Genomic DNA, 11,570 nt, shown 5'->3' on the forward strand with positions numbered 1-11,570 from the left:
GATAATTGGTTAGTTAAAAAAAATAATAATGTACTGCAAATGTATAACAATTATAACAAAATTTATGGTACATGTTATATACCATAATTCATAAAGAAACCACATTCACATGCACAAAGGACTGCTAGTGTCTCATCCAATGGGAAAAAATTGGGCGAAGAAAAAAAAAAAGACCTGCTTTCAGCCTAAAAGCAGAAAAAGTAAAAGAACAGATGGAACAAAGAAACCAAAGGCAACTCAGAGATTTAAAGCCAATGACATCAAGAATTACACAAAAAGTAAACACTTAAAACATTCCATTTACAAAGGAGATTATAAAATTAGATGCAAGATTCAACTACATACTGCCTACAAGAAATTTTTAGTAGCTGAAGTGTTTCAACGGGTAAAGTGCTTACTGAGAACGCATGAATACCTGAGTTTGAATCCCAGTACCCACATAAAAGTTGTGCGTAGCCACAAACATCTGAATTGCCCAGCACTGGTAAGGAAGACAGGCAGAGCCCCAGGGCTCACTGGTTAGACAGTCTAACAGAAACATAAACCTACAAATTCAGTGAGACAGCCCGTGATATGTAATCTTGGTTGTCAACCTGACCACTTAAGGAATCAACTAAAACCCAAGCAGCACAACTGTGAGGAGCTTTTCTTGATTGGGTCATTTGTGGAAGAAGAACCACCCTAAAGCTGGGCCACACCCTTTGTGGCAGCCCACATAAAAGGACATGAAGAAGAAAGCTTCTACTCCAGGCCGGCTTGCTCTCACTCTACTGTCAAGTTCCTCAACCCCACTGCAGAGGCATTCCTGCGCTGGGATTAGAATCCCAACACATACTGAAGACCAGCTGAGACATCTCGCCTCATGACCGACTACGGGACTCTTGTCTTTTTCATCAGGAGACAGACATTGTTGGACTAGCCAGACCACAGCCTGTAAGTCACTCTAATAAATCCCCCTTTAATACATAGATATATATGTATTATATATGTGTGTGTTATTACATATAATACACATACACACAAATGCACACACACATTCTATCAGTTCTGTTCCTCTAGAGAACCCTGAATGCTATAGACCCTGACTTAAAACTAAGGTGAAGGCACAAGGAGATGGCTCAAGCAAGAAGACTAGAGTTGAACTCACCCAGAACCCGTGGAAATCCTGGATAGACATGTTGACCCACCTATGATTCCAGCCTTCAAAGATGAAAAGATGGATGAGTATTAGCGCAGGCTGGTGAAACTAGCTGGGCATGTGAGCTCTAGGACTGAGAGAACCTGCTCCAAAGAAGCAATAGACAGTAGAAGGCAATCAAAGATTCTTGACATTAACCCTGGACACCCACATGAACATGCACACAGCCTGCATGCACACCCACACACATGCAAATATAAATGCACACAGGCACACACAGCACATACTCAGACATAGGAAAGAAAGAATAAAAAAATGTTGAGAAGTAAATGACAGACATCCCACCATCACCCTCTGGCCTCCATTAACAAGACAGGGAACCAAACCATACTGACACCCGTCAAAAGAAAAGCATCTACATTAACGTCACACAAAGCAGGCATCTGGCTTAGACCATTTTATGTCACTATAATAAAACACCTGCGATTAAGTAAAGGGAAATTTACTTCCATAAAGTTGTGAAGCCAGCATGGTGAGGGAAGTGGCAGGAAGAAACTACCTCCCAATACTGTGCCCTCGGAATTGAGTCTCCAACATACACTGTCTTAGATATTAACAAGGATATTAACAAGGATGAAGTGAGTTAACTCATCCCCAAACAGGCTATGAAGACATCATGATCCTTAAACATTTGCATACCTCACCACAGTGCCTCAAAAGAGATGAAGCAAAAAACTGAACTGAAAGGACAAACAGTAATCCACAGAATTCAAAATACAGGACAAATAAAGCAGAAAGAAAAAAACAAGAACAACAGCATCCAACCAGACATGTACAGCACACATCACCCTACAACAGCAGAATAAACTTTTTTTTTGTTTTGTTTCTTCGAGACAGGGTTTCCCTGTAGTTTCTAGAGTCTGTCCTGGAACTAGCTCTTGTAGACCAGGCTGACCTCGAACTCAGAGATTCGCCTGTCTCTGCCTCCCGAGTGCTGGGATTAAAGGCGTGCGCCACCACCACCCGGCCAGAATAAACTTTTTCACACTCACTTGGAACACCAAGACAGTTTACCATTTTTTTTTAAATAGACTCTCATCTATATATTTTGAGACAGAGTTTCACTGTGTTGCCCATGCTGGCCTTAAATTCATCTTAAGCAATTCTCAAGTGTAAGCATCCCGAGTATATGGGACTACAGACATGCACTAACATACTAGACTTTATGTATATTTTTAATTGACAAATGCAACTATATATTTATTGTGTAAAGCATGTTGTTCTAAAATATGTATGCACCGTACAATGGCTAAATCAAGCTAACAAACCACACGCCATACTTCACGGACTTATTTTCTATTATGACATACTTGGTTTATTCACAAATTTGCAAGAAGACACCACCACTATAGTGACTAGAATGGTTAGTACTGTCAGCTTGACACGGTTGAGAATCACCCTGGAGACAGGGCATGCAGACAAGGGATCATCTAGATAGGATTAGCCTCTGCCTGTGAGGGATTATCTAGATCATGTCAGTTTCTTAGCTGCCTATGAGGAATTGTCTAGATCAGGTTCCTAACTGTGAGTGCTACTATTCCTTGAGGAATCCTGCACAGAATAAAAAAGAGAAGGCAAGCAGAGCACCAGCACCATTTCCTGGCTGTGGATGGCATGTGACCAGCTGCCTCCAGCTCCTATAGCCATAGCTTCCCTGTCATGACTGGCTACCTCAGACTGTGAGCCAACACAGTCTTAAGTAGCTCTTCTCCCAGCAACAGAAAAGGTAACTGATGTAGTTACCAGGCTGTAAATAGAAATCTGAACTTATTCTTCCAATTTATGTAAATGCTTGTGTTCTTTAAATATATCCCCATCTCTTTTCCCTCAAATTCCAATCCCTGGTAACCACCAATCCACTCTCTGCTTTGCCTAAGCCCAAGTTTCTTAGATTCCACACATAAGTGAGATCATGAAGTACTTGCTTCCTGTGCTTGGCTTATCCCACTTAACATAATTTCTCTAGGTTCTTTTCATGGCAAAGAAGCATTCAATTGTGCATGTGTGACAAATTTTCTTTATTCATCCATCCATGGACCCTAAGGCTGACTGTGTATTTTGGCTGTTGTAAATAATTCTACAATCAACAGGATGGTGCAGACATTTTTTGACAACTGACTTCATTTTCTAGGAACCTTGCACCAGTAGTGGAACTGCTGAGTTACAAGGTAAGTCTAGTGTTTATTTTTTGATGAACCTCCATCCCATTTTCCATACTAACTATATTAAATTACATTTCTATCACGAGTGTAAAAGGTTTCCCTTCTCCACATTTTTCCAACACTTATTGTTTTCAAACTCTCTGGTAACACCCATTCTAAGTTATGAAGGATAACATCTCATTCTGTATTTCCCTGGCAATTAGTAATACTGAGTGTTCTTGCTTTTACAAGAATTGGCAATTTTCTTTTGAGAACTGTCTTTTCAGATCATTTAAATCATATTATTTCTTTATTACTGAACTGAATTCCTTAAACATCTTAGACATTAACCTCTTATCAGATATATGTTTTGCAAGTATCTTCTCCCATTCTGTATGACAAGATTTGACTCAAATTTCTGGCTGGGTATGTACTCAGTTGGTAGCCTGCCTTGATCACAGGAAGCCCTAGGTTTATTTGATTCCTGTATAAGTCTGGGCTCAGAAGCATTTTCTGCAATCCCTGGTGGAAACAGGAGGATCAGAAGTTCAAGGCTACTGTTACACTGAGCCACATAAGGAGCTTGATGCTGGCCCAGGCTACTTGAGACCCTGCCTCAAAAGAGTAAAGATTTGTCTCATTTATTTCTGTTGTACTGAAACAGGGAAGCCAAGTGTAGAAGCAGAGAGATGAGTGAAAATAGAGCAGTAATCCAAGGAAGAGATGAAAGTATCTTTAAATAGGGTGAGGACGTCAAGTGTTGAGTAACAGGCACAGTCTACAAATATTCTTAACATGACGCTAATGAGACATTCCTGACATATTAAATTGAAAGTAAAAGACATAGAATCTTAAAAGATGGGACTGTCACCATCTAAAATGAAGAGGACAGATGCTGGGTTTGGGTGAGACAGGAGAAGAGGTCAGACAATCTGTTTTGAAGATAATAATTGAGAAGCCTGTTGACACACCTTCCACCAAAATGTCGGTGCAGCTGAATTACGTAAGTCTAATGTTTAGAAAATGGGCTTGAACTAGAAATAACTTGTTACAAGTTGTCAACATATAAGTCACCAGCTGAAAGAGAATAAAAAAAGCTCTCAAAACTAAGCAGTTAGGAAGAAAAGGGGCATCTAGCACCAGAAACAGTTCAGTAACCAGTCCCAATAAAGTCTGCGAAGGAAGAAATGATTCCTTTGTGTCCAATTCTGTTGATACAAGAAGCTGGAAAACAAAAGACGACAAAGGCATTTAGGAAGTGACATGTACTGGTGACTACTGTAGTTAAATGTTTAGAGTCTGTCTGCAAAAGAGACTAGGTCTATGGCACAAGGGCTAGCTGGATGGTGTCTTTCTTCGGGGCTTGGAGAGGAAATATGTTCACAAAGAATCGGGCAGAATGTGGGGGGGATGATTATGACAGAATGACAGAAAGCTTCTAGAACCATGTTCTGAGCTAGAGGAAGGTAGGATCAAATACACAAGTGACCCATCAGGAGCACTAATAATGTAGGCTCTTTTCATTTGCTTGTTTTGGGGGGGGTTTGGTTTAGTTTGGTTTTTGGAGACAGGGTCTTTCCGTGTAACAGTCCTGGCTGTTCTAGAACCCATTTTGTAGACCAGGCTGGCCGTGAAATAACAGAGATCCGCCCGCCTCTTCCTCCAGAGTGCTGGGATTAAAAGTGTGTGCCAATGCTAGGCTACTGACAATGTAATTCAACAGGCAGAAAGGCCAAGGGCATTAAGTACAGGTATTTGTGGGTACAAAGAAAATATTTTCAGCCCTATCAATTCTTTATAAGTATGCTCTTCTGAAGTGGTATTTCACGAGAAAAGTATTTGAATATTATCATCTCAATTTTACTAAATGCTAAAAAAAACAAGCAAAAATATTAGAAAGTTTAATGGGATGAGAAATAGGCATCCTGGAATTATTCTAATTGAGATAACTTCTTCAAGTGATGACTGTACAGCACTGGTCATTCTATTCAATATGCAGTAAGTGACGTCAACCAGCATTTCTAAATTTCCTGTTTTCCCATTAACCTAAAGTCCTCTGGACAGTAGCTGCTGCTCTATTTTCCTACATATGTATCTGCATGCTTTCAAGCATTTGGCAAAAACCACCAAACTGCAAAAAAGTAGTCTGGTCCTGGAATCAGTTCTTTGGTAGTTTTGAGAAAAGAATGATTAACAATTTCCATCGATAAAGACCACTGCATAATCTAGATGGAGCTGCGTTGCTCGTTTACACGAGCACAACCTAACACAATCGTAAACTCACAGTGGTTTCATAAGCATGTGGTTGATACACATCATTTAAAATGCTTAGGTCCTATAGGAAATAGATCATTAAGTACATAATTCTAACGCCTGGGTAAGAACAGCAGCCTTCAGTATACTGTTCTATCAATCAGCAGCGACAAGCATGCGCTTGAGATTCCCAGCTTTACTTTTCATCAACAGCAAACTCTAATACCTACAGTTCTGAGTCACTGCTAGGATAATTTTCACTTGAACTCCGTATCCTCTCAGATTTTCATTGAAAATTAAGTATGCAATCTACAACCACACCATCCTGAGCATATCTTGCCAGAAAATTAGGTATGCATTTTTAAGACTGAAGTTTGCAAGTGAAACTTCCTAGAGAAAGTTCTTCATAACTAGGGCGCTTATCTTGTAGCTATAACCAATGAGTCTAATGGTATCATACACTGTAATGAGTTATTCTCTGTCTCGCCATCCAGTTCCCAAATAACCTCACAAAAACTTAGCGATTAGGGCTGGAGAGATAGCTCAGTGGTTAAGAGCATTGCCTGCTCTTCCAAAGGTTCTGAGTTCAATTCCCAGCAACCACATGGTGGTTCACAATCATCTGAAATGAGATATGATGCCCTCTTCTGGCCTGCAGGCAGACACACAGACAGAATATTGTATATATAATAAATAAATAAATAAATAATTTAAAAACAGCGATTAGCAAAGCTTGGCCTTAGCTTAGGCTTGTCTTTAGCTGTTATAACTTAAATTAACCCATTTATATTCATCCTGTCACATACCCTCGTGCTTCCTCTATGCCTCCTCACCTCTCTCTCTCTCTCTCTCTCTCGCTCTCTCTCTCTCTCTCTCTCTCTCTCACACACACACACACACACACACACACACACACACACACACACACACACATGCCTAGATTCCTCCTCCTCTTTTCTCTCTCTGCCCAGAAGTCCCACCTAGACCTCCTGCCTAGCTATTGGTTGGTCAGATTTCTATTACATCAATCAGAGCATTACACCTTCACATAATGTACAAATATCCCACAACAGCACATTATTATAAAGAATACACTCACTTCGTTTACCATGAAATATCTACAGGCTGAAACAAAAATCCAGAACCTTGTTTCAAATGGCAGGCTATTCTCAGATCTGAGAACGTTTACAGACATATCTTAAGAGATGGAACCCAAGTCTCAACACAAAATTTCATTACTGCTTCATATGTACCTCAAGCGCCAGCCTGAAGCTGATCTTAAGTTTCCAATGTGCCTGGATTTGGAAAGTAACCCCATTCTGTAAGTGTTTACTGGCAGCAGCGTATAAGCACTCAGAGTTTGACCTGGAAGCCATGGTTTTCAGAAGTTCTGACTAGGATGTATTAAATATTTGTGATTTTTATTTTTTTAACCAGTACAGGGAGTCATATCATCCTTTATAAATGTGATGAGAACTACACAGCAAGTTTTACTAAAGTCAGACATCTTGATGTGTGTGTATGTATGAATATGTTCTTGAAGTCTAAAGAACTTCAGGTAAGTGAAAAAGACTGGAGTATAAAACCAGCTGAGCTAAAAGAACAAAAACTGTAGCATATGAATAAAAGAACTTACATGGAAAAAAACGGGTTATTTACTATATTTGCCATACATGGTTATTCATCAAAAGACATAATAAATCTCTGCACATAAATAAATGACTTGAGTAAATGACAAAAACTATAAACTATTCTAATTAAGTATAGAGAATATATACCATCTTGATTCAGGAAAGTCTTAACATGAATGCTATTTGCCTAAAGTGATAAAATTTATGTAAAATTAACATTTCTGTATAAGCAAAATACACCACAGCTGAGGGACAAATGCAGACTCAGAAAAAAGCAGAAATAAGAACAAATTATTTACCTTAATATTTAAAAACCCAAACAACAAAAAAGTATCCAATTATCCCAATAAACAAGAACAAGTAAAATGCAATAAACGATGTAAAGATTTCTAATGAAAACTTTAGGAAATAGAATTTAACATGTCATTTCACAGCCTCGGAGTAGCAGCATTTAAACCTCGGCACTTCTAGCACTTGAGTTTCTGGCAATAGAGATTACTGTACCTTTGGGGATAGAAACTGGCAAGTAACATGTATTCTTTGACCCAGACATCCCCCTAGTGAAAAAATGACATTAGTGGATAAAGAGAGGCACATAAAGATTTATTCCAACATTGTTTATAATAACAAGAAAAGAAGCCTTAAAAGGAGGGGAGGTGTGGAAACACAATTACTACCTACCACTGACAGAGTAAATTAGGATTTAGTAATTTAGTAATGCATAGTTCGAAATACTATACAGTCATTAGAATGTGTCAGATTTCAGTGTGTTGACATGAAAAGAGGTTTATAATATTTAATAAAAAACAAGCTGCAAAATAATATACAGTAAGATATAGGGATATTTGCTTTAAGGAAAAAACAACCTATACAGTGGTAAACTGTAATATTGGGAGCTTTAGGAATTTCTATTCAAATAATTTCCTAAGACACCAGCGAATATACTGTATTTTTTAATATACCTATTGCTTTATTAGAGATTTCACAATTAAGATATTGTTGACTTTAACCAAGTCACATTACAGTCATTAACAGACATTACCATCCTTTGGAATCTTTTACAGCAAGAAAAACAAACAATAAAACTACTTTTAAGGGCAAAATGTTCATTAGCAAAATAGAAAAAAAACAAAATGCTTTTTAATGTTGCAGTTTTACAATTACAGCAAACAACCAAAGATTTTCTTCTCCAACAGCAGAAACAAGCTATTTCAGTCCATTTCATTGAGTAATATAATTATGTTCATTGCATGGATATAAACAAGGGGCGAGACATTAAGCCAATCCCTTTGTGCCAGAAATTGAGTTTTCTCAGAATGATATTCATTCTCAGCAATACATGCATTGATAATACAATTTATAAATGCTATTCAAACAGCTCCATTGTAGTACAATATCACTAGAAAGTCTGAAATTGCCTGGTGTAATTACAGGAGTCCTCAACTAGGAATCAAACATACCTGAGTTCCAATTCTGACTCTGCCACTTACTAGCAATACAGTCTTGGGTAAATTATATAATTTAAGGATTATCCTGTATCTGAAAGGTAGTTATCTCTGTTCTTGGGAGACTAAGAACATCACTGAGGAAAGTTATCTAGTGATAGCCTGACCCTTTTGTCTGTCTTTGCTAAGGAGCCAGAATAAAGCACACTGTCTCTTCAGTACTGCCTTTAAAACAATTCTCAGTCTGTGGGAGTGGGAAGGAAGCAGCGTGAGGGCATCTACAGTTACTCTTCAAGGCTGAGGAAGAACATCAGAGGACAGGAGTTCGGGTCCAGTCTGGACAACCCATAGGCAAATGCCTGTGTCGTTTAAAAATAAAAAGAGGAAAAAAATCTAAACAAGATTAATGAGCTGACATAAAGGCATATATTTTCTCTGTGTGTCATGTCTACATCTCCAGATACTCAGGTGTTTCACATCTGACAGCTGTCCTTTTTCTTTTTCTTTTTCTAAAACAGAGTAGTGCAGGGGAGCAGCACAGCGCAGTCTTGAACCTACCTACCATCCTTTGGTGTCAGCTTTTAGAGTGCTGGAATTACAGGCCTGCCTGAACCCCATGGTCAGCCCTGGATTATTTCTCTGAATTACTTATTCTGGTAGATATTTGCTGTTTCCTGCATAGCTATCTATTTTGATGCACAGTCTTTATTCCTGGCAGAGGATTTTCTGTCATACATGGAGATCATGAGGAAGCACAGCATTCCACCTGTGGCATTCTACAACTTCAGGTAAGTTTACTTCTAAAATAATGCAGGTGGCATATAGAAACAACGAGCAAGTGTGGCAGAAAGAATGTTAGGCAAAGAGGAAAATCTGCAGCATTTCTAAGAAAGTACATCTAGAGAGTCCCGAGTAACAATACAAAAAAGAATAAATACAAATTCTGGTTTGAACTAACTTTTAACTTATTGTAAGATGAGTCACTTTTCTTCCTATAAAACTGGATCGTGACTGAGGCCAGACTTGACTGTAAATGCTGTTGGGGGGACGGAGCCATAGAAAATGCAAACGTAAAAGGTTTAACCTTTAATATGTAAAGTGAATAACTTTCAGCCTACAGAACCTTTTTTAATTAGAGTAAATAAATTCTATAGCTCTTCACATTTCACTCTGGAAGCTTCGGCTCCTCTTTCAAACTTAGCTGTACAACAACCAAATGTATTTAACGTTCTCTGATAACATTATTCTTTAAAGGCTTTTGTAAAATCTACTAAAACTTGCAAATAGCGACTACCTCTAAAATTTAAATTATTTTCTAGTGCTTTTATTAAAAATTAATTCACACTCCCACTTACATGTAGCTGTTCCTCAAGGTAACTTTAAATCGCATTTAAGAAGCTGGCTAGGTGAAAGTATGTGGAAAAACCGCTTCCCATATTCAAATAACATCCCTTGAGCTGATTTTTTTTAGTGCCATGCACATTTTTAAATCAAAACGCACCAGTCATTAAGTCTCCCTGTTTCCAGAGCACTTCCAAATTCCAAAGTTCTCCACTATCCGGAAACACGGGCTATCCGAGCCTTCGTCCGCTATTGCACAACTTCACACTCCAGTTTAGTGTTTCAAGCATCTTTACCCGTTCCAGCACTGACAGAACGCTTTAAGACACCCATATGGTTAGCTTTCCTCACTCTATTCCTTCCACAAGGTAAACGCAGCAATTCCGAACCTTCATCGATGCCCGCTCGTACAAGCAATCAACCTACACTTACGACCTGACTCTGAAGCCCAAATCAAGCGATATAGCGCCACTCATAAAGAACTTCAGTCCCCCAGACGCCTCGAAACGGTACCGTCCGATCTTTTCATCTGCTCCGCTGTCCCACATGGCCAGTCTACCTATACAGTCAGCTCTAAGGTCCCTTGCTGCCCTCAGCTCAGGAATGTCATTCACTATAGTGAGCGGCTTTTCCTCCTCATCGTTCCCGGAGTCTCTGTCCACTACTGCCCATCTCCCTCGACGAACCTCCCGACGACCACCATCCCCACACGATCCTGTGCCCAAGCGCCCCTCATTCAAATTCCAGTCCCCATCGCAGCACAGAGCGGGGGGGCTCTCCGGAACGCCTCGGAAGAGACGTGCAGACTTGGGTCCCCTCTCTCCGTGGAGGGCCGACGGGGCAGCCCTCTGGCCGGAGACCTCGCTTGTGCAGCTCATCCCTGGTGGCGGGAGCTAGAGGTGCCTGGGTCCCAGCTCCCGGGACTCTCCGAGACCCCTGCGGACGCCCACTTGCTATGCCCGACCATGCCCACCAGATCGACCAAGAGCCTCACCTAGCTTCGCCCGGGACTCCTCCAGCTTCTGGATCTGGTTCTCCAAGAAGAGCATCGCCACTGCGAAGGCCACCACCGCCAGCAGCTGCAACTTGGGCGGCATCATAATCCTGAGGAGCCCCATGAAATCCGCTGCTCGAGATCAAGACATACCGCGAGGGGGCGGGGAGCGGGGCCCCGCGGGCGACCGAGGCGCCGGGAGGAGACCCCGACCCGGGAGCTGCACGGACTGCCGCGCCGCAGCGACCCCCCTCCTCCGCTCCGGTCTTCCGCCAGCGGGAGCCAGCGCCGGCCGCCCGGTGCACGCTTCTCCTCAGCCCACCCGACGGCCCTGGCGCCCTGCTGCTGCTGCCGCTGCCGCCCGGCTCAGGGACCCCGCGGCCGCACGCCCTCTTCCCTCGCTTCCTCCCTTTCCCTCCTCGGTCGCTCGCGGCCGCGCGCTCCTCTCGCAGCGCTGCGGCTGCGGCTGCGCCGCCCTCGGCCCGCCCCCTGCCCTCCCCCTCAACCACCACGCGCACGCCTTGACGCACGCTGCCAGGCAACCAGAGGCTCCACCCCCACCCTCCC

General features: G+C 41.4%; 1 protein-coding gene across 2 annotated transcripts in view; it reads right to left on the bottom strand.

Moving 5' to 3' along the window:
• Positions 1-11,405, bottom strand: part of Hs2st1 (heparan sulfate 2-O-sulfotransferase 1) — a 140,820-nt gene extending 129,415 nt beyond the window's left edge. For both annotated transcript variants that reach the window (XM_038311923.2, XM_038311922.2), the window contains exon 1: positions 11,004-11,405. In XM_038311923.2, the coding sequence (XP_038167851.1) occupies positions 11,004-11,127 (124 nt within the window). In that variant the 5' untranslated portion in view covers positions 11,128-11,405. The remainder of the gene's footprint in view (positions 1-11,003) is intronic.
• Between the last annotated feature and the right edge of the window lie 165 nt (positions 11,406-11,570).

This window comes from Arvicola amphibius, chromosome 14 (assembly GCF_903992535.2).
Source record: "Arvicola amphibius chromosome 14, mArvAmp1.2, whole genome shotgun sequence".
In the NCBI taxonomy this organism is placed as follows: domain Eukaryota; kingdom Metazoa; phylum Chordata; class Mammalia; order Rodentia; family Cricetidae; genus Arvicola; species Arvicola amphibius.